The 24,154-nt window shown below is 41.1% G+C and overlaps 1 protein-coding gene across 1 annotated transcript in view; it reads right to left on the bottom strand.

The window, feature by feature from the left end:
• Positions 1 to 423: 423 nt before the first annotated feature.
• LOC121201449 (A disintegrin and metalloproteinase with thrombospondin motifs 3) overlaps positions 424 to 24,154 on the bottom strand; it is a 37,051-nt gene continuing 13,320 nt past the window's right edge. Inside the window, exons 5-22 of the mRNA XM_041067287.1 lie at positions 18,778 to 18,861; positions 16,545 to 16,701; positions 14,039 to 14,144; positions 10,816 to 10,959; positions 10,499 to 10,631; positions 9,982 to 10,095; positions 9,633 to 9,781; positions 8,316 to 8,488; positions 7,987 to 8,120; positions 6,697 to 6,820; positions 6,314 to 6,394; positions 4,817 to 4,980; positions 4,565 to 4,730; positions 4,269 to 4,401; positions 3,841 to 4,048; positions 2,335 to 2,464; positions 1,121 to 1,228; positions 424 to 998 (exon numbers count right to left, since the gene is read on the bottom strand). Coding sequence (XP_040923221.1) covers positions 439 to 998; positions 1,121 to 1,228; positions 2,335 to 2,464; positions 3,841 to 4,048; positions 4,269 to 4,401; positions 4,565 to 4,730; positions 4,817 to 4,980; positions 6,314 to 6,394; positions 6,697 to 6,820; positions 7,987 to 8,120; positions 8,316 to 8,488; positions 9,633 to 9,781; positions 9,982 to 10,095; positions 10,499 to 10,631; positions 10,816 to 10,959; positions 14,039 to 14,144; positions 16,545 to 16,701; positions 18,778 to 18,861 — 2,868 coding nt within the window. The 3' untranslated portion in view covers positions 424 to 438. The remainder of the gene's footprint in view (positions 999 to 1,120; positions 1,229 to 2,334; positions 2,465 to 3,840; positions 4,049 to 4,268; positions 4,402 to 4,564; positions 4,731 to 4,816; positions 4,981 to 6,313; positions 6,395 to 6,696; positions 6,821 to 7,986; positions 8,121 to 8,315; positions 8,489 to 9,632; positions 9,782 to 9,981; positions 10,096 to 10,498; positions 10,632 to 10,815; positions 10,960 to 14,038; positions 14,145 to 16,544; positions 16,702 to 18,777; positions 18,862 to 24,154) is intronic.

Below are 24,154 nucleotides of genomic sequence, written 5' to 3' on the forward strand. Positions count from 1 at the left end.
ATAGCTGGCACATGCACCTCCAAAACCATGGCATCTCTCATGTTCACAATACCAGTTCAATAGTAGTTCTAATGCACTTGAAAAAAACAGGCTTACACAACTGTACACAGATAAAAACATGAATGTAGCAATGCAGTCATCACATTTTGAACACGTCTTGTAGTCGTTTTAGTTTACAGCACCTTCGTTTTGACAACTTTTTTTTTCTTCTGTTTCATACTTGAAGCACAGAGGACAGAGCGACGCAGCACGCAGATCGCTCTGGAGATTTGATGAGGTAACCATCACTGGTCAGTTCACTGGCATGGAAAAAAAACTTAAAATATATGCAGCAAGACATGGCATGGAAAGGCATGGAAAAAAAAATTAAAATATATGCAGCAAGACTGCAAGTCTATCAGATGCTGCAAAGGATGAGCTGCTCACTGTTCATTGTTTCTAAGCTGACAGGGTTCTGTGACTCGAGTCCCTCTCAGATCCTAAATTGTCCCTTCTTGACCTGGCAGTGACTGGGCCTAAAGTGCTGTTTGGACTGTGCTCTTTAGAGGCACCTCCACTGGAGTCTGCTGTGGGCCGTGCCGGCCCTGGAGGTAGAAGAGGCCCCGGGTCTGAGTCTCCCTTCCCAGCTGTGAGGAAGGAGTTGCTGGTGGGAACCTGGGGTAGAGCAGCACCTGTGGATGGCAAGGCTTCAGCAGTGGTCGCGGTGGTGGGCGCTGGGGCAGTGGACCGTGGCCGTCTGCTGATGGCTTTAGTGGTTTGGGGAGGGCTCTGGGTTGTAGCGGGTAGAGGAGCCTTGGGTGATGAAGTTTGAGAAGGAAAGGAGGGCTCAGGTTCAACTGAGGCCACTGGGGTGTTTTGGAGGTCAGGAGCATGAGTGGCGAGGTTTTCTTTCTTGTTGCAAGACTCACAACAAAGCTTATTATATCCAGGGATGGAACAATAACGGGCAAGAACCTCCATTTGACAGAAAATGGATTTATCCCCCAGACATGGCTCATCTAGTAACAACAGGAGAGAGGACATCACTAAGAGCAAGACTGAAGAAAAAGCATTTTTACTGTAGATGTTTAAGTTTAGATCAATGTGACTGATTTCTGAGAAAATTAACATATTGACTTACTTGAAGAAATTTTGTGGACAGGCTTTTCAGGAACCCTTTGATGTATAGCTTCATCTGTTACTGTGGAGTTTCCCATTGTTTCAACAGTGAGAGAAGACACTGGCTGTCCTGAAGTACATAACAGCAAAGACAGAACAAAAATGAGGCTAAAAATATTCCTAAATAAGACATTAAAACAGGAGCCACAAGACCCAAGAAAGGTTTTTGACAACCTCTCACTACTGTAAGAAAACAGAGCTGTGCTGTTAAGAAATCTATAATAAAGCCTGGTGCTATTTACAGAACACAGGGCACAACCTGGACTTCATGTTTTTGACAAAAACCACTCCATTTATCAGTCACTGCCTGCACAGGGAAACAGAAAAAAAACAGTGGCGGGTCATAGCTCTTTGAAGAGGAAGCAACATGAGAAAAACCGTGAGTGGGTTTCCTTTGCGTTTTCAGAAGGTTCTTTGTCCTTAGAATACATTAAGGACCGGATGTAGTTAGAACAGCTGGTGTGATTTATAGAAGCAAACCTACAATTTGTATGTCTGAAGTTGCAGTTTACTTCCATGTATGTCCAGACTCATTTAAGATACTGAGTGAAGACTGAGTGAAGACTTTGAAGGAATTTAATAAAAGGTGTTAAGGGTATTGGCGGAACATTATGATGCCACACTGAAGTTGAACCCAAACCTTGTCGATATAAAATGTTAACTTCATCATTTTAACCTATTAGACATTTCTGTGAAATAATCTCAGAATTAGCATGTGAATTATTGAGTTATGGCCATAAATGTAATAGTGACCTTTGACCACCAAATTGTTGTGTTAAACCTGCAATTGTAACTGTTCTGGCTACATGCTGCCCGTACCCATGAGGGAGTTATCATGTAAGCATATGTTCTGTTTGATTTGGCAGTGAGATTACGTCTGAGTCAAGCAAACATTATACACTAAGTGAAGTATCCTCATTTGGCTGAGTTTAAATCTACTTCTAAGGAATTATGACTAAATGTACAGGACGTAAACCACCCACAGGTTCTTCCAAAGAAACATACAAGTCTTTGTGCCAGCTATTTACAGTCAGTCTTTCTACATCCATCACGAAACGGAAATGACTTGATCATGCAGAGCCAGTTTCTTTAACAGCGAATGTTAGGAGGGCAGCAAATCAGTCAGCTGGAAAATTGATCAACTCTGTCTCCAAATGACATGTGTGTGGATCTCACCTGGACATGGACTGAGTTTGCAAATGAGGACTGTTTCCGGCTTCTCGCCCTCACATTCTCCAATGGTGTTGTCGCTGGCCTTGCAAACCACCTGCCTTTGTTGGATTCCTTCGCCACAGGTCACTGAGCACTAATACACAACAACCACAGATACACACACAAGTTACAGCCATAGGAATCATATTAATGTGTTATTACAGAGCAGCAGCAGTTCATTATATATTTACTATGCTTCCAAACCCTGTCACTTCCCCTTCAAAATAAAGTCTTCACCTTCTTCTATATCTTTCAGACATGGTGTATATTTAGCATAAACTCATTTTCCTTTTGGGTCTTCATGAGAGTCAAATGAGAAATGGTAAAACTGCACAGTGGATGACATGATGCGACACATTTCTGTATTATTCCTGTCTGTTTACTGGTTTTCATTTGTTTTTAAAATTCATATTTCATGGTTTCGGGGAGTCGGTTTTGTGACCAAACCATGGGCATTTGAGCTGCGCCATCATGGATTTTAGTGGGAGTGTTCTTTCCATATTTGGCGGAGAGGCGGTTACGCTACGGGTCAGCCGGCCGAGAACACGCCCACTTAGCTCAGAGCAATATTTAATATTTACCGGCTTTCACCGCTGCTTCCATCCACTATCTACGTACAGTTACAGCAGCACATAAACAACAGCAGCCGCTTACTGACGGAGCTGCTCTGTCCATGAAATGTCGGAAAAATAAGACGAAATAAAATTGTAGCCTAGTATTCCCGCAAAGACTCTGGGAGCACGGAAAAAACCGCAACAGCGTTCTTAACATTAGCTGCTCTGGTCCTCCATCTGTATCAGCAGCGACCATAAATCGGCAATTAAGTCATAAGACAGCAGTAAAATATGCTAATACATGCTAATTAGTGCAAACACACAAAAAAACTGCAACACAGACTCCTTCGACGGTCGGTTAGTACAGTCTACTGGACTATCCGACAATGTTCGGATAGTCACAAAAACCTATCCGAACATTGGCAAACAAACACGGACACTGCAGCCCCTGTCCACGGCTGGAGGAAGCCGGAAGCCTCTGGATGTAGCCGCCTAGCCTAGCCGATGCTTTAGCAAAGAGCTTGTAGCTATCCACTTCGCTATGCCATTTGCTAGCTTGTCTTGCTTACCTATACTTCTGCCACACGTTGCATCCAACGTAGTCTGCCGAACCACCACCCCACCCCTCACACTGTTTGTTCGGCGTTAATTCATTAATGCGTTAATGCGATAATAACGCGCTAACTTGCCCAGCCCCAAATTATATATTAGCGAGGTAACATTAGCTGCCAGTTAGCTAGTTCAATTAGCTACACAACAGTTGCACCTGGCAGCTACTAGGCGTAAATGTTTAGTAAGAACTGATTTCTACGTAAGAACTGTGGTACAACGTGTTTTAATTTGGTGTAAATCTCCACTTAAGAGACACCTGGACAATAACCCAGCTGAGTTCGATATTAAGTTTGACCTGACTCACCTGAGACCACGCCCCTGTCCTCCACTGGGCAGGGCATATGGTGTGGTTACAGGCTCTCCTGGTCTCGGGCCGATTCTCGGTGCAGTGTTTGCTGTGGACGGGCCTGTTGGTGCCGTTGTGGAGCGCCTGCATGCACTGTACCACCCTGGTCTGGTAGCCGAGCTTCCCGCAGGTCTTACTGCAGGGACTCCACTCTTCTACCACCCACCTGTCAGCACAGCAGGCTCTTTGAAAAAGGCTTCCATGTCACACGGCAATTGAATTTTTTTTCTCCTCCACTAGTCAAGATTAGCACTTATGTTCCCTCTAAAATTGCATAAATGATGCCAGGATGAACATATGGAGGTAAAGCCATTATTACCACTTTTAATGCTGAATTAGCTTTTGAAATTCAAAAGTATGGATGTACCATCTACAGCTGCACTTACGTGGGCTGGCTGCACTCTTGCACATTGCAGCGTTTGCGGATGGGTTTGGGCTTTTTGCTGGTTTCACAAAAATTACGATGCACCAAACGGCTGTCACTCTTTCTCCTGCACCCATATTTTGTGTACTGTATGCCTGAGGAATAGAAAACGGACATTATGACATCTTCTTGCAAGGTCACACAGTCATATGGTGTAGTTAAATAGACAAATCTGAAACCATAATGTTTTCTGACTTATACGTATACAGATTTAATTGCTTTTTTTTTTTTTTTTTTTTTACATATATACTCACTGACCTCCCCCACAGGGTTTGGAGCACTGAGACCAGCTTTTCAGCGCCCACTCATAGGTGTCCAGTTCAGCCAGCAGTACATTGTTGTTGGTAATAAGCGGTAGCAGATCTTCATGTATGATATACTTATATGTCAAGCTTATTTTTGCATCCTCCTCCTGGGGAATGACCTGCAGTGAAGAGAAGAAAGTTTGTTAGACAAACAACGAAAATCATAAAAAAGCAAATTAAAATGAGATGATCCTGTCTCACTCACCAGAACCACGATGCCTTCATGGAGAGGGCCTGTTGTTTTCAGGGTCTCCTTCCCACTGTCCATGGAATACTCCCACTGTAAACCATTTTCGATAAAGGTCTTTGATTCAGCTTCTTCACTTTTTGCATTCAGTATGAAGTTTCCAGTAACTTGATTCTTCACAGCTGTCAGTAATGAGCAAAAAAAAGTATGTTATGAATGTGTGCACATCATGTAGTTTTTAGTTTAATTTATCAAAAATCTCAAAAATTGAACAGATATTCATAATCAGCCCTCCCTCGCCAAACAACTCAGAGATTTTCCTTTAAGAAGGGGAACGTGTCAGTATGTATTTTGAGATGTTTGGCGTTGTGGTTAGCCAACAGTAATTCCTCCAAGTTGTGTGTCATCTCTTCTTCCCATGAGCTAATAAAAACCAGAAAGAAAAAGAGTGGAGAAAAGAGGAGAGGGAAGGTTTGGCTGAATGCCACGGTGATCTTGACTCATCCTCGTCAGTCGCATAGAGACCCATTGTAAGCAGAAAAATATAAGTCTGTCACCCCTTCACCTACCTGAAGACATTCTGACATCATGCTTCCTACTGCAGACTGCATTTACTGCACTTATGAAGCCATTCTCAACGCATTGTTCCACCTACTCAGCTACATTTAGCTCAAATTAAAAGCCATTAGCGTGTCAGTGTAGCTTAAATTAGAAAACTTTTTTTTTTCTTTTCACAGAACCATAGCACCTGTGATGTGACTCATCAGCTGTGCTAACTGCACGGACATCTGAAATATTCCACAGAGAAATAAGATAGACTTAAGTGCTGATTGTTTTCATCTTTTTAGTGTTCCTTGTAAAAAAAAACAGTAGGTACAAGTGCTTCAAATTCACACTGCTGTCCTCCATGACAGGATGGAGACAGCAAGATCCAAACCTTTCAGGGCCACCACTTAAGCCAACATAGGGTGGATTACTTGATGCACATGTTTTTTGTGCATTATTCCCTCAATGTATTTACCCTGTGGTTCTCTGTGCAGAAGTCAGAGATGATGTGAGTTAATCTACTTTTGTATAGAAGTGTTTGATGAAATCCATTTGGTCAGACACTTAGGAGCTGTATTTCTTAGAGCCTTCTGAGTCTTCACTTTGTGCATTGGACTTCACTGAGACTCATAAAATTGAACCTTAGAACATCCAAGCAGTCCCCTAACACGCTGATGTATTCAGTTAAGGACTGTTTCACTCTTTCTCTTAGTGCTTTAGAGTCTTTCTTTTGGATGCTGTATTCCACAGAGATAGATGCATGATGTGATGTGGTGGAAAACTATGAGCTCCCTGTTAGCTCACTGATCTAGGTATGCAAGCATGCACACATTCACACACAAGAAATGTGTAACATTTAAAAAAAATGGACTTGTGTTAATAAATTCTATTTACAAACCAATTCTGTTACTTAGCACCAACATTTTTATGTGTTATCCCCCTTTGGAAAAGGATGTGAGACAGACTCACCAATTATATGAGGGGAGGTCTCGTTCTCTTCGATAACAATGTGGCGGGCTCCTATTGGGATGTCGAACATTTTCAGCATTCCTAACAAGACAAAGAGACACAGTACAGTACAGCTGGGAGCCTTAAACAGTGGGTACTTATTCTGGGTTGTAATAGCAGCCAATTATTTCTGAATCAAGACACTGAGACAGAAAATGTAGTCCTTTGTTTGATGATAGTGTGGGATATAGGCTGTGGTCAGTCACAGAAGACTGAGAAGATGTGTTTAAGGCCTCTGGATAAGTGATTTTGAGCTTAAATGATGAGAGCCAGGTAATATAATGACTCTTCTGAAGCAAAGCTGCTGACTTCAGCACTGGTCCATCCACACAGATGATAATTACCGTTCTTTTTGGGCGTCTTGGTGAGTGTCAGCTTCACGGTGCGACAGTGTGAGTTGTCCCCCTCACACACTCCACATTTGTCCTCTTGTTTGTAAGAACCAACCTCCTTGTCACAGCCAACATGCTGTGAGGGGAGAAGGGCCAAGACAGTCAATCAAATCAGGGCAATGCTGCATCTGACTTTTACACAGAGTGAGATTACTCCACTGGGAAAGTGATGCCATGGGAAAATGCAGCGCACATCTGGTTCAGAGCCTCGTTTAACATGATGATGCATACTGGAAACACACCCACACATAACAGAGTGCAGCCAAAACACTGAGTGATTGGCCTACAACAATGAGTCCCAACATTATGCCCAAGGTGAATATTGAGACAAAATAATGTCTGTGTGTGTTTGTGTTAGATCAGAGTGCAGAAGAGTCCAGTATTTCCGTCACAGTTATTTACAGTTTCATAGTGAGATATCTGTATAACTCTTTCTAGGCCACTATTTACATCATCAGAGAACTTCCTAGTAAAAGGTCAAGGTAAGAAAATATAATGGTATTTCTAAACTCAGCTCCTTGACAAGTGATGTTTATTATTCAATATTTCTCCTGGCATTCATGAGGATGCTTATCGCTGGCATAAAATGGCATAGAAATTAGTGCTAAAGGCAACACGTTTAATGAAACATAAATATATTGCACTCATAAATCAGCCTTATTTTGTAATTTGAATACAGAATTATCATGTCATTTAAAACAAGTTTTAATTTACATATCTTTTAATTTGTAATTTTAAAAAATAATTAAAAATTGAAGAATATGTTGCTATTAAACAACTGAAGTTCAACATGTTTTTGTCATGTGATTGGCATTTACAAAAAATGTCCACCCACTCTAACATTGTAATTAAAATTATGAATGAGATAACTTTGTCATTTGAGAATTAGATTAAAATGTGACATTTAAAGTCTTCCTCCAGTCAACAGTGTGCTTTGCTTATTGTTCCTTTTTTTGGATGTTTGACCTTACCTGTGCTGGATGATATGGGTACAGAGTTTGACACTAGCAGGCTGTTTTCACATTTATCTGCTGAAGGAGGAAAGTTTCTGTGTGCTAAACCGGAAATGTGACTTTAAGATGTATTAAGTTTTGAAATGAAAAATGTTTGTATATTCATAGATTGTGGATTTCTCAACATGGGTAGAGAAAAAAAATGCATATTTTTAAAAAAAATATATTTTATATGTCTTAATGCTAATATTTGTGTTTGAGAGAGCATACAGTTTAGGTGAATACATACCAGGCACTCTCCTCGAGCACACACGCTGAAGGGGTCTAAGTAGCTGCATCGGGTCCCATCATGCATCACCTGGTTCATGAACACCACCTCTCCCGTTTCCTTTGACTTACAGCTCAGCTCACATTTACGGCCCTCTGAAAACACAATGAATATCCCAAATATCTTCAGAAGTGTATACAGTGGACAGATAACACCCAGCTCATTCTGAATATGTGTGCAAGCAGCTGCTCCTGCAAATATCATTTGTGCATTTTTGTTGCTTTTCAAGAAACTTTTAAGCTCATCTCTGAAAGAGGGAGCCAACTTTGCTTCACCCTATATGCACTTACCATCCGGGTGCTCATACGGTAGCCAGGTGTGCTTGATGTTTTTGTGGTATTTGTTGCTCCTCTGGATGCACTGCTGAGCACGGAAGTCCTCGTAAGGACCAGCACACTCCTCAGTGTTGCACATCTGGTAGTCAAAAGCAGAGCCTGGGCAATCTCGACCACCGTAGGCGGGCCTGATCAGTGACAAACAAAACCTGTTTTTTTAGCCTATTCATAAGTCATAAACACAGGAGAGAGGACAATTTAGATCAGACAGAAAATGGATCACCATTTTTTTCTCACTTGCCTCTCAGGGCTTCTATAGATTTCAATATATAAATTTAAAAGAAGAAACCATATAAAGCACTGCCATTTCAGTGGCATTAACATTCCAAATGTGTTACTCTCCTACTCTCTATCAGATCATCTAACCATGCTACATGGGAAACACAATTTACAGGCCCTCACTACGGTGGCCTTTATTGTGAAGGCTTTATCTGCCACCGGTTTGAGATGCTGAATTTGAAGGTGTAAAGTTAATTAACTGCACAAAGCAGAGATTTTGACATTTCACAGAAGGAAAAGCACAGGTGTTACTTATAGCGTTAACAATGGCTCTGTTCTATTCAAGTGTCACAGTGAGCCATGACAGTGTGACAGTGAGCCAGCATGCACAATACCAGGGCCCTGTAACTGTGAGCAGCTAAATGGAATTCAGCCAACATTGATTTTATTACGTGCACCTGTGATTTTCTTACTGTGACATGTCAAAATGTCATCTGGTGAAAAAGGCTTGCTGCATACTATTTCTATAAATTATGTCCTATATAATGAATGTCACAGCACTGTTCTCATAGACTGTATGCAGGAAATCTACTTTTTTCCTTAAATCCTCCTGCCAATAAGACTTAACAAGATGAAAGCTAAATGTTTCCAAAAATTGAATACTTTTTTGTCTGCTAATCATCTTGACCGTTTCTTTACTTCCACCAATTCACTCCCTTTGTACATTGCATCCTATGAGAGTTAACTAAAAAATGATGTTAAGAGACGGAAAGAGAAAATGTCATCACATTAAAGTTTTAAAGTATGAAAAAAGGGGAAAAATGGCAGCGATATATACAGTAGCTCTTGAACACTTTCAATTCAAGTGCTGGATCAAAAACCAGCTCTGCTATCCAGCTCTACACTCACACTTCTACAGTATGTCATCATCTGTTGGATGAACACACAGATCATATAAACTATTTGGCAACTAAATAAATAATAGATTTTGTTTCAGTGCGCTCTCTTTTTTTTGCCACCCAGAATCACTTTACTTGCTGCCACAACACTCACGGAGGGTTGTTGCACTGTCGGCTGCGGGAGCGAACACCACCTCCACAAGTTCTGGAGCAGGTGCCGAACTTTGACCAGGAGCCCCAGCTCCCATCGTGGCCCTGAGGCTGCTGGCTGGACCTCCAGATGCAGTGGCCCTTGAAACACCACTGAAACAATGACAAAGACAGGAGAAAAGACAGACCTATAAGACTGAAAGAAAGAAAGGTCAAAAAGTGAAAACTAATGACTCTGAAACCATTTCCAGCTTTTTGATTTTCTCTCTGCTTCCTATCATTAGAGAGCTCCACTTTGCAATTACTGTACAATAGAACTTATAATCTAAAGCAGATTCAGAGACATTTCCCACCTTTCCTGGCGCACACTCTGTTCCATCCACTGGAGGTCCTTTTTTTGTTTTGCAAAAGTACTGGTTGTCGGGGTGACTGCACCACAGTTGCTTGCAAGGGTCGTAGGTTCGAAACTAAATGAAGAAACAGCAAATTTGAGCTTGAGCTATTCTTGCTGGAAATGTAGACGGGTAAAAAGACTCATTCATTCAGCCTCTTCATGCTGAAAGAGGAAAATCCACCTTTACTGTACAGCATTCTGAGCTAAATTCGTGTTTGATTTTTTAAAATTTCCCATTGGAGCCACATTCTTGACTTTCTACATGAGCATCAAAAAAGACAATGTGTAAGGACTTTATATATTCTGTGTTTATATTGTACTGTTATTTTATTTTTATCTTCTGTAACGCAGTGACATGTTGTAAATGTTTATCTTTGCGAGGGCACTTCAGGTTTCCCGCTGACTCAGAGGGGCTAAATAAATGAATTAATTAATACAATTTAAATAAATTAATTAAACAAGTGTGAGAGACTTACAGCGGTGCACATTTTATAACCAACGCCAAAGTCAAAGCGGCACTGCTCGTCCATTGAATAATTTATTCCAGGGAGCTCGGGAAGCTTGGGCCACTTGTGTTCAAAGGGATCATCCAGCAGGCAGTCATAGGAGCTGAGGAAAAGATGACAATAGCATAGTCCTAAATGTGATATAAGGTGAGATCTTTGGAGAAAGTTCTACAAAAAAAAAAAAAAATCAATAACATATTGAGCTCCACATATAAGATGTGCAGCATTACACACATATGGGGCCAAGAGAAAATGAGAAATCATGGGACTGGAGAAGCAGAATGTACTGGATGTATCGATTGAGCTCCTGCTTGCTGCAACGTGACCAGTGATAGCGGTGGAACGCTGCTTGGACAAGTGGTGCCATGATGCTCCCCATACTGGTCTCATCAGCACAGCGATTCCCCTGGCCATCATGCTCCATACCAAGCCTGATGAGGGGAAAAAAGGTTTATTGAACAGGAGATGCACACAGTGTAAGCAAACGATGACCAGCAAAGTCACTGGAAACTTACTACCTTTGGACAGAGCCAGGCTAGCTCTTCCCTGTATCTCCAGTCTTTGTGCAAAGCTAAAAGAGCCGGTTGGTGGTGGCTGCTTCATATTTACCATACAGAACATAACAGTGGTATTAATCTTCCATTATATCTCTCTACAAGAAAGGACATAGTTGAATTTCTCAAAAAGTTGAACTATTCCTTTAAAAGCCACCGCTTTGACAGACTGAAATCAGGCAAGTGGAGAGCTATGAAAACAGACATTGGTCAAACGGCACACACATTGCAGCTAAAACGTTGGAAAATGACATTAGTGGAGAGTGTAGGTGGTTGTCATTGGAGACCGTAAAAGGGAACCAATTATGATGAGTTACAGAAGCTGGTGGAACAAGAGAAGGGGGTGGATTTTCGCTCTCCATAGAGCTACTAGCATTTGTCATTTCTTTGTACGGAAATTACGTGAAATGTTGCCTACGGGGGGTTAGGATGTAATGTGAGCTCTCTATTAGCTATGAGGTTTCTGTCTGTGAAACCACTCTCAACACATGTACTTGCTATATAATGTCCATATACATTCAGGTTGAGTTTAAAGCATTGTATCTCAAAAGTCTTTGACACGCTGACAAAGCAGTATGGACACCATAGTTACTGAATGCCAACTAAATATTTTTTTCTTTGTTGAAACGATCAAAGTACGTACTCCTGTATTAGCAGCTTTTCACAGAGACTAATTAAGGACAAACCCAATGAGAAAACCCACTGAGTTACAGAAGCTAGAGGAACAGGAGAGAGGGCAGGACTCTGTGGTGCTGCTGGCATCTGTCGTTTCTTTGTAGTGACAATGAACTGAAATGTAGTCTGCAGGGGGTGAGAGAATAACATGATCTGTCATGAGCCATCCCAGTGGGATCTGACAACACGTGAATTCTCAAAGTTCAATCTAAAGAGCAATTCAAGCCTGTTAAACAGATATTATGTGATCCTCCAAAATTATCATACAGTTGAATTAACACCTCTTTACACAGTTTCAACAAAAACTGAACATTATAACCTGCATGAAGGAGGATGCATTACTTTTAGCTAGATGTTATTCCTGAACTTGCATGTTCACCAGCAAGACACTTACTTTATTGACCTCAGTAACAATGTACATTAATGAAGCAGTGTAGGATTCCCTTTCTTGTGGACAGCTTTACTATTCTAATATATCCACCCATCCAGCTTCTATACTCCCTCATCCTGTTCAGGATCATGAGAAGCTGAAGCTTATCCCAGCATGCACAGGAGAAGAGGCAGAGAATACCTCAGAGAGGCTTCCTGTCTATCATATAGCTACAACTTGTGAAAGAACATAGAGTATTCACACCTCTTTGGAATTAATAGGATTCATTTCACCTAACCTGCATGTGTTTGGACTGAGGAAGCCAGAGCACACAAAGGAAACCCACGCAGACATGAAGAGATAGACAGGACCCAGCTGGTCAGGTCTGGTTTTAACCCGGGAGACACTGTGCTGCTTAAATGTATATGTAAAAAAATTAAATAGGGTGTAATTAAACCCTGCAATCCTCCAGAAGCTACAGCTGTAACATGTCTTAGAAAAGGCTAACATAGAAGAACAGCTGCTCAGATCTGGCTAATTTATTCTGGCGAATAAACACTGCCCAACTGTCACAGGTACAATTAAAGGCAGCAAATTGCACTGGTAAATTTTGACACACACATCAAACTCACTCTCAGTGCATTTCACTACTTCCTTTGCCTACAGAGAATAATTCAGCATTTAGAGGTTAACTACTGTCCTCACACAAAACACCTTCAAGAATCTGATGGAGGAGGTAGAAATCTAAGAAGGTACTACTGGCATACACGACTGATTACTGAGAGTGAAGGAAAAAGGGAGAGAAGATGCAAAAAAAAAAAAAAGAAAGCTTATCAATCAGTGCAAAAAAGGCACAGGTACTCTAAACCTCGTGAAAGTGATGGATTCAATCTCTGAGTTAGTCATGCTTGTTGACAAGGTCTCTGAGCACCAACAGGCAGATCATGGCGTCTGCCACCTTTACAGTGGTAGCAGATGAAGAGGTGAGTGACCTGTTCGTCTGTTCTTTTGTGTGATGTGACAGTCAATCAGGTCTGTCTGGCCAGTTTTAGATGTTTGTGCCGCAGCGTAGTTCACAGACTGTACTTCATAAGCCTTTAGAGCCCCATTAGAGGAGAAGAAGTCTGTGTGAAATTGAGCAGTAGTTATACATGATAATGGTGTACGACCACAGGAAGAAGCTGCTAATGAGTCAGACTGCAGCTCCACAAGTTCATAGACAGAGAGAATGCAGCCTGTTGTTTCACGAACCTTAAATAATCAGCGACATAGCTGCACAGAGGTGGAACTAAATACATTTACTTTCTTGCCATAAGTTGAGATGAGATGAGAAAACCAATACCACTTTCATGTCTATACAATAAATATGAAACCACTATAAGAATATGACAAAGCATTAGAGCCAACCTCCAGTATTTTACAGTTTTTTTATACTCACTGCTACGGACTAATCCCTGTGGATACTCAAATGTATAGATTTTTTCTAAAATATTAGAAACATTACTCAGTGTTATGCAGTCCAGTACAACACCACCATTATTACCATCTCTATGAGAGTGTCACAAAAACTCAACATTGTAGGTATAAAAGTAGACTTAGGTATTGGATGTGTTAAACTGCACAGGTACCTTTACCTAATAAAGTGGACACTGATTGTATATACATGACAAAAATACACATCTGCAGATGCGGTATTGATTACACGTATATAGCTCATGTTGCCTGGTTGAGTACCTGTATGCTCACTCTGAGGCAACCAGATGCCTTGTTTGGTTAAGACAACAGAGCCACGTGAAAGGACTCTGCCTTTGATTACAGACTACAGTTCCCATGCAAAACCGTCAGCTTAATTGCATGCAGCAAAATCCTGTGAGACTCTGCTGGTCTTTTCATCATCACACCATTACTCACACATGGCCGGTTTCGTGAGCAACCACAAAGGCGGAGGAGAAGCCATCCTCATGGTTCAGAGTGCAGCTCCTCAGCGGGTGGCACATCCCTGTCACTGGAGCATAACCTGGGCAATAGAAAAGACCACACAGCCCTAATAATCAAGCACCAGGATGAAGGTCGTGACATTCTCATGCAGTGCTGATGATGGAGGTGGAAAATTATCTCTTGGTGCAACATTATTGAACTTAAGAGAGCTATACATGACGTAACCGCAGTCATTGTGAAGGTCTCCAGTCTTTTCTAGATGCATGGCAGGCTGTCAGCTTAGATAACTACATTTTTTAAAAAAAGAGACTGTGAAGATTGCTCAGTCTCTTTCTACGATCAGCCCACATATCTATGTGCATATTTCTTTTGATGTGACACACTAGGTTGCATTTAGGCAGAAACACTCAAAATAATAAAAGCAAAGCCTCAAGGTGCACTAAGGAGAGGGGGAAATGCTTGTAATGAGTCACTAACTGAAAGCGTCTGTACATGATGTACCACATCAACATGTTCAGTTAAGGGTAATGCAGTGTTGTAGTGAAGTAAGTCTGCATTCAGAGCCAGATGCCATTCAGGGATTATAAAATACATCTTCAGGCTATGCCTAACCGAAGACGCAAAATTCAAATACTGAAGCCTTTCTGTCTGTAATAAAACACCTTAAAAGCACCTTGGTTAAAGCTGTGTGGTGGAGTGGAGGTGGTGTGAAGGAGACTGGAGCTCCTTTGTCATTGTGTGTTCTCTATACATAAAGCAAGTCCCAAATTAAACAGCAAGCTCGGAAGCCTGTCATCATTACCCCGCAGACATCCGCCCGGCATAACAACATATCACACAGTTCACCAGGACGAAAAACTTTTAAGCAAAGCACAGACATTAAACATAACTCGATCAAGAGGTGTGCAGTGATTTCAGCTTAGCGCCTTTGGTTTGGACCAGAAGCACGCTCGTTCCGGCCTTCTTTTGGCGGCTTTCAGATAATTTTCATGCTTTCTGACCATCAGAAGACCTTTTTGGCATGCAGGTAAAAAGCAGAAAATGCAGCAGACAGACAGCCGATGATAAAGACTCTTAAAAAGCACATATATCGTGTTATTATGATGGTGCTGAAAAAGAGCAATGTCTGCAGCAAGTTATTTCAGTCACAGCAGAGTGTGATATGACTTCACAAAGGCCACTTTCTGATCCACATGGTTGATGATTCTGTGGCTGATGGACGTATTTAGTGCTGCGAGTGAAACAGTGAAACATGAAAGCAGATGTAGAGCATGACCCTTTATCTTAAAGGCAGATAAAAGCAATTCAGGAGAATGCAGATTACATTCCCATGAAGAAGCCATCGGGAGCTTTGCACGTTGAAGCGAAAAGGCTCAGCAGCAGCAGCTGGGTTCAAAAATGTATTTCTCTCTAGCTGATGTCATGAGCGAGGAAAGAGATGGTCTCTGTCACACACCGAGCATACTGCATGGGAAATAAATCAGTGACAAGGATCAAAAACGCCAGAAATCATAGGATTTGATTATAGTGCATTTGTAAATGTGGCAAAGTCATTATCACTTCAAGAGAAGCTGTTTCATCTCCATTTGCTTTGCAGTTCCACCACAGACAGAACACATTTTCCTCTATTCATCCCACGGCCCAATATCTGTATTTGGATATAGAATCTCACAGCTAAACTTTGACAAAAGAGTGTGATGTCTGCTCATGACCCTGTGACACAGCACTGAGTCCAGCCCAGCACAGTGCGAGGTGCCATAGAAACTGGGCTTGTTATGAACACAACACAACCGCAGCTATGGCAACATCCGAAGGTGTGACAAGCAAACCAGGTAGCCTCGGGCCGTCCTCTAAACATGACACATGTGCTTTAAAAGTTAAAAATATACACAGGTCAATGCGAGATATTGAGCTTTGTTCATTCTGGGCCCAGTCTCTCTGGCGGTTTGGCTGCTCACTTCAAATTTTGTTTTGAAGGGCTGAAAAGAAGAAATACAGCATGAGACAAATGCTAAACTGACAGAACAACATGTATGGTACAAATCTTCTCTTAATGGCTGCATACATGTATTATTAGGATAGGGAATTATCTACTGATTATTTATGAGTAAAGACAAGTTCATACTGAGCTTAACAAAAGTTAATAAAGACTAAAAAACAACAGTTTACTTAAATAATATAACAAACGTTTCTGTTTTTTCTCTACATGCCAAAAAACCTTCTTCAGCAAAATCAGTCTCAATTTTTCATATCCAGGGTGGCGTCAATGTCAAGTCAGCAAGGTTTTGGAAAGCTACTCAACAAGTATTTTCCTGTGAGATCGCTGTTGGCAGAATTGGATTTGAGACCTCAGGTGCAGCCTCCACTTTTAAGTTTCCGTTGACCTTACCTGGGCAAGACTTGAAGCCAACCCCTTTGTGAATGGAAGCAGATATCAGCACTCAGTCTGCACAGGCCTCGATCGAGAAAAATACAGTACCTTGCATACCTGCGGGACCAAAATCTTGCCTTGTGAGGAAGATGGCGTGGTCGTGGTACTCGTTGTGGTCGGGGTCGCGGCGCTGCTGCGTGTTGGCCCACCGACACACCTGCTCCAGGCTGCGTGATGGGTTGCCACGCTCGATCAGGCTTATAGACTGTAGAAGTACAAAGACCGGGGGAAACATTTTACCTCTGAAACCGTGAATAAAAAACAATTGTTCATCTTATCAAATCCCTCTAAATGGCATCGCTCTTGGTAATGCGAAGGAGTGAGACTTCTCACCGGTACACCATCATTTTAGGTGCACGTGTACTTTCACTTTGAAAATCATGAAAGGAGGTAACCTAGGGATTCATTTCCCTGAGAAAGTCACAGAGCGGGGACGTCTGCTCAGCCAAAAATAAGAGATTACATTCACCTTTTCTTCAGCCTTTCTTTGAAGGCTGAAGTGCCCGGTGATTTTGTGATGCAGCTAATAGGCAGCACCATTAGAAATGATATAAAGTAAAAATTTCAATTCCCCCCTAAAAAAACACAGAGATCAGATCTAGTTTCACCTCTGCTTGATGAAGTGCCAGATTTGCATTTTGAACATAAAAACCTGCTGTGTATGTGTTTTTTTTTCTCAAACTGGCATGGAATGTCACAGTTGAATTATGATTGCAAATAGGTGATTTCCAAGTGGAAACTAGAAATAGCGTGACAAATATTAAGCAGAAATGGGAAAAAAAAATCTGTTTTGTCTTCCATGTTCAACAACAAAACTCAGCTGAGGATGAAATAGCGTGTTGATTGACAGCAGCAACCCTGCTTGTTCACACTGTGTGTGGCCAGGAGAAATGAAAGCGTCCAGAGGAGCTGGCAAAACATTTGTCTTTCTTCTCCCAGCGTGTGCTGCAAACAGGACTGGTAACACATTCAACATGTTTGAGCTCATCTAATTGGTGCTGTGTAAACAGAATCTCTCTGCTTTGGCAACCAGACAGGAGACGCCAAATGCAAAATGCCCAGTCTCCAGGCAGCATCAGTCAGTTATGTTGATTAAAAGGCACTTGAGGAAAAATGGACATACGAGTACAGCAAATGACATGCTAGTATCTGTTGCCAAGTATAGAATGGTTAATATATCTGTACCTCATTACTACATATTTTGCAGCCTACTAATGACCAAGTTGATATTAGACCAAGTTGATATGTTGTTGACACAAGCAGCATCTACCTCTGAATATTTAATTACAGTGTTACAGGCCATATGGGACCATTTCAATATGTTTGTGATCTGCATTGTAGATGTATGATTTGTCTGTTACATAAGCAGAATATCAGTCCCTGCTGGCTGAGCTAACGCACAGTATGCAGCACAGAGTGGTGTTGTCAGTAATAAGTGGAATGTATTACGCATTTCTCACTTTAAAATCATCTAACAGGTCTTTGGCACTGAGATCAAATGTGTTAAGAAATGTGTTAAGATTTTTTTTTAGCATCTTTGGTGTTGACAATTTTTTACAGCGGCAATTCCAAAATTGCGCCTGTCAATCAAAATGTGAGTAATCCCCTTTCCTTGTAAATGAAGCTAGTTTTCTCATATACATGATGTAAAAAAAAATATAATAATAATAGTAATAATAATAATTACAGCAGAAAGGCTGCTGTAACCCAGTTACTTACATGTAAACACACTGACTGAGTCAGTCTTTGAGGAATAGTTGGGCATTTTGGCAATAAGCTTGTTCACTGTCTCATCTGTATGATCCATATGAAAATACAGCGAGTACCATGGACTGGAAATGGGGGAAAACAGCTAGACTGGCTTTGTTCACTGGTAACAAAATCCCCCTATCACCACCTCTAAAGCTCACTAATTAACATTTAATCTGTACTGACCTTTGCGGTTTTCCAAAATGTCAAACTATTCTTTTAAAGTTGCAAGATTGTGGTTTCAATGTGTCTTTTGTAAAGTTCATACAAATTACACTGTCCAAAACAGGTCAGATATTCTAAAATATACAGTAACATTTTCTATAGGCAGTAACAGCAGAGTACTACTGGAAATAGCTTTAGATCATTGTTTAGATCACTGAATCAACAGGGCAGGCAACAGAGGTTCATTCATTTGAAAATATGTTTGCATTCAAACCCAGTCCTGTAGCAAATGTCTTAAGCTTGAATGATGTTTGAAAATGTATTTGCACATATACAGAAAAAATCAACAGCGCGTGACATGGCTCACCTGTCGGTACCCGACCATTATCATGCGGACAAGGACAATGTTGATGTTGGTTCCCAAAGATTCATCATGGTAGATTTCATCGACCTAAAAGGGAATGAACAGCATCTGTCACTGATCTGCGGGATGAAAGGAAAGCAATGCGTTTAATGACGGTCACTGAGAACGTCTCACAATATTGAGCCTGCAGAACACGTACAGGACAATGACACAATCAAACACACGGCTGTCCTTAAGGCAGAGAATTGCTACAAACAAAGTGCAGCCCAAGCATGTGGGAAGAAAGACACAGTGCTTCAGTTCAAATCAAAAAAACCTAAACTTAGCGTGGGCAGGATTTTCATCGGGCCATTACAAAACAATAGTGAGGTCTTTGGGTTCATTTCTAACTTCTGGAGTTTCCAAGGGATACAGTACTGCATAAAATATGGCAGTTTATTAGTAAGTGGGCACTGAAAAGGACTGAATAATGGCTTCTCTAACTCTGCAAATCAACTGGCATCAAAAGGTTTTAAAAGTGAGGCTTGGTTCCAGTAACATTGATAAATTGCAGACTGTAAGCTCATGTTTACCACAACAGCTAGTGTGTGACTTTTCATCCCGAGGGTAATCAAAGGCACACAGAAGAAGAAGAAGTAATGGATACATTGGTGGATTCAGTGTTCCCCTGACTGACTGAGTGCCCATGCTGTTTGGGGAGCAGTACTTGCACCTGTTTGCAGCTTTTATGAGAAGATATATGCTGTGATGTATAAAGTCTTTATCAGTAACAAGTCAATTAATCCATCTGCTTTATCTAAAATCTGCAGAAGCAAGTAGCAAACATTTGTTTGAAACTGATCTAATAGTGATCAGTACAAAAGCACTTGTTCATGCTTGTATGTTGTCGCTTCCACAGATTTCATCTTGAAGTGCAGCACCCCAGCAGCAGGCCGTCTCACCATAGAGGAGGGGTTTTTTTTTTTTCATCTTTCACAACAAGCTTAGAATCATGATGAAATATGTTGTTAATACATTGGCAGCCATCCAATGAAACCATTGTTGTTATGCAATGGCAATGAAGCCTGACCCAGAAATGTGTCAACTGCTATTTAGCTTTATAGTAATGCTGTGGTATGTAGATGCTTATCCCAGGGCCTAGCTGGGATCCCATTCAAATCCCAACTCCAATTTCCTCTCGAGTTTCTTTCATTTTCATGAAATAGTCGCTACATGTCGGCCCCATAAAGTCAATCAACTGCTTCGCTTTGCGGTTGATAAGTGAAGTTCTGGGGAAAATAAGGGGTAAATATTTCTTTTTCCATAAATCAGTAAGTCATTTAGTTGGGGCATGGTGGTTATGGATTGTAATTAACAACGTGCCAAACAAACCGGGCGACTCTCGACTGGTAAACATAGAGTCATTTAGCTTCACAAAGCACCCTCACATATCTCCACGTGACTTCTGAGCTTGTCACTGAGAGGAAACATATGTTTTACAGCTGGCATTTTAAGGCATGTGGGTTGACACTGTGTGTGAAAAACTCATAATTAACTTGGCATGTTATGTTACAAGCTTGGAAAAATAATTTTATGCAACATCTTAGTCTTGTATTGTCATCTTCATCATTTGTGCAACATATAATTTCCCTCATGTATTAAGTTTTTAATGAGACTAGCACGCTTATCGTATCAGCCCAGTCATTTCTGCAACTTCTAACTGTGTCAGTTTACCACAATAAAAAAAAACATTTATTTTTTTCATAGACAGTGTTAACTGACTCACAGTTGAATTACTTCCAAGGCTTAGACTGGTACAAAACTCTCCCAGCAAAAAGATCAACAACTGCATTTGAAAATATCTGACTTACAAAACTGACCCTTTAACATTAGGCCCATGGCAGAACTGTATGGATAAATATGGTAATTACAGAAAACACTTGCATACAGATTATCTTCATCTGGTCACACCTGAACCTCATCCTTTGAGTCACAACTCTCTTGCTGACTGCACCATTTTTTGGTCACTCTGCTGCAGAGTCCTATGAGATTATTTAAAACTACTTTGTTGAAAAGATAAAAAAAAAAAAAACATCAAATCCCTGTCTCCCTCAATGACCTTGTGTCTCATCCATCTGTCTGTCTCTTATCTTTACTTTCCACTGTCCAAATTCTTCAAATCATTCTCCATGGACTTCCTGTCAGTGTTAATGAGTCTCTGTCTTGGTTTGGTAGATGACAGGCCTTCATTCGCCTCTAATTAAGAAAAACCCTTGAAAGTGTTGTTTTAGGGTGGTAGACCCTATCTCCAAATAACCCTTAGTGTCAAACTGTCAAAAAGGCAGGAACTGTTGAAGGGAACAATACCTTTGACAAATTTCCATCTGGCTTTCACTGACATTTCCATGCTTCACTTCCAGTCACAAGTGACATCCTTATGAGTGCAGACTATGTTTGCCACACCATCGTAATATCACTGGCTTTAAGTGCAGCTATGGATAACCGACCCCAGATGATGCCATTTTACTTCAGAGACTCAAGCACTAGGTGGGTCTAAATGGAACTACTTTAAATTGGTTTTCTTCCTTTTGATTCTACAAGTTGTTTGAAGTGGCTGCTGGCAATTCTGTTTCTTCCTTTCCTTATTTTATGTGGAGTCCCACAGGGCTGAATTCCTGGTTCAATTCTTCTCAGTATAAGCTGAGCTGAAGATACTCAGTATATTTCAGATAAACCTAAACGTCTTAACAACAGCCATGAACCAGCGCCTTCCTGATATTTAAGACTGGGTGGCATGACCCAGTTGAAGCTATAGTCGGTGACAGGTGAAAACAGGTTGCACGGCTCTCTTCAAAGCTAAAAAAAAAATCTCCCCCCCAGCCACTCTAAAGCCTACTAATCATTATCATTATGTTATACCTCTTTTGTTTAAATGAGGTTTAATGTAAAACATTTTTTTACTTTTGTAGGGGTTTATGCGCTGAATCTATTTCTTTTTGCCAAGCCAGTAACTACCCTAGTGCTAGACTGATCTACCGAAGGTCATCGATTAATTGGTGTTGCTGAACAATTCACAAGAGCCCTGAGGTGAAGTGTAATGTTTTCATTAATGCTGCAGCAGAGCTGTTGAACAGCTGTGATGCTATTTCTATCCATAAGTTTTAATCTCTCCAACTGCTAATGTTGAAAGCATATGCATGGAAATCCTACAAGTATTGCTGTGCTTTATGAAAATGAACATACATACCTTTAGAGGGACATCGAGCCATCCATATGGCAACATAAACAAACACATAGGTGGAAACAGTGGAAAAGTGTTGTCCTTACCAGGGCTGTTTTCATTATCAAGTCATTGCTCTTTTTATTTAGGAGGTACAGATAAGAGCTATTGGGCATCTAAACTCAGTTTTAGGCACCTTTTTCCAATAATATCAACAATGATTCTGTCAAATCTCAAATGTCGTCTTCATGGCTCTTTGTGTATCTGTCCTTATGCAGGCTCTAAACAAACAGACACACACTTGTGGCTGAAACAACCACAAGTCTCTGGATAAAAATTATGACTGTGCAGAACAAAAGCTCTGTCACTGAAGAAAGGCTATCCTGGCTCAAGTCCAAATTTGCTCTGGGACGCAGGGTTACACCCAAGGCATTTAAGCAAATATTCCATTCACAGAAGCCTATTCAGGTCAATAAAAGCTGTAAAGAACACTCGAGTGACCCCAGATTCTCCCTGATTTGTTACAAACTCAAATTCCTAGACTGGTCTATACTGACCTATATACATGTCGGACCTGAAAGAGAGAAGCTGTTGAAAAATGAGTGCATCAGTAAACAGCCTCACAAAAGTTACATGATAACTTTTGTAAACACGGAAGTTGCATATTTTTCCTGACAGGACTCAGGTCTACGTATCGAACCTTTAAAAGCCTTTTTGGAGACTCCTGATGAGGGATGGGCCAACCCGGCAGATACAGGGATAATTACAAAGCCAGGAGGAGCACACAGAAAGCTGGAATCGGACTGTTGTGGCTGAAAATGAGAGAAGCAGCTGTGGGCTACAGGCGCTAGGTGTCACTGGCTTGTGTACAGCATCACATCGATGTGGACAAAACCTGGTCCGTGCTCAAACAACACGGCCATTGTGCGGCAGGCACCTCAGCAGTCACCTTGGCTTCGCGCAGACAGGATGTTCAGTAATCAATCCCTCAGGGAGAGTTTCTCCAGGTGGTACTACACATTCTGCAGCCACGGAGCAGGGATTCAGAGGGATTTGAGCGGGCAGAGCTCTTTCAGACACAGCAAGCCTGTGGCTTACGAGTGGAACTAAAGAGTTTTGACCCTCCTTTTTTTTTTTCTTAAACTGCACCTTTCTTTCTGGACGTTTCTCTCATCAAATTTTACTCAGCATGAAGGAGGCTATATGGATATTACTTTAAGAACTTTACTTGATTTCACTTATAGCTCAGTCAGTTTCATCTCTAAGGACTTATCAGAGAGCACTAGACACTGAGGACTGACAGTTACAGAACGCGCTCTTACTTCCACTTCACAGTATAATATATAATCAGCCAAGGTCATTAAAAATCAGACATTTCTCCCTGCTGCAGACATTTGGGGGACAAAATGTGAATATAATATCCTAATTAAATAAACACATCATTCCATGTAAGCAGAGCTTGGCGGTGCGAGCGGACTTCTGGCACTGGTTTCCCTGACTGCCCCGCACAGTTCCCAGTCAACTTTCTAATTGGTCTAGTGCAGCTAATCAGACCACCATGCAGAGTCCAAATGGTAACTGTTACAGAGTGAAACCAGCACCCTGTGAAAATCTGACTTGGGGGATTTGGGCCCAGTAAGTAGATTAGGGTGGTAGGAGCTGGTGGAACCCGTAATGAATGAGCTGAGAGTTTCTTTTTTCCCCCACCTCATTGGTAATCCATAAACAGCTAAAGAAAGTGGGGGTCTGGTGAGAAGTGTGGCAAGATCTGATGTCAGAGAGGACAAGGAGGCAAAAATCTCTCCACAGGTAAATAAAAACAGAAAAAGATCACCAAACCAAGAAAAGCATATTAATAACCAATTAATTTTTCAAGAAAAAATGCATAAAAATTACTAGTTTGAGGCTCTCAATTGTTACTCTTTGCTGCTTTACTTTGTATTATATAACAGTAATCCAAATATGTTCGTATTTTTGGTCATTTCAAAGCATCACCTTTGATTTTAGGGTTTCTGCCTATTTGTGCAAATTTAGAATACAACTTCATGACATTTTGCAGACCAAATAATCTGAAGGTTAGTTGATATTGAAAATAATCACTAGCCCTAAATATTTCCTGTTGGAAATCTGCATAAACAAGCACCAGGTGGTGAGAATCTGATTAGCATCTTCAACGAGAAT

The sequence above is a fragment of the Toxotes jaculatrix genome, chromosome 21, assembly GCF_017976425.1.
Source record: "Toxotes jaculatrix isolate fToxJac2 chromosome 21, fToxJac2.pri, whole genome shotgun sequence".
Taxonomy (NCBI): Eukaryota; Metazoa; Chordata; class Actinopteri; family Toxotidae; genus Toxotes; species Toxotes jaculatrix.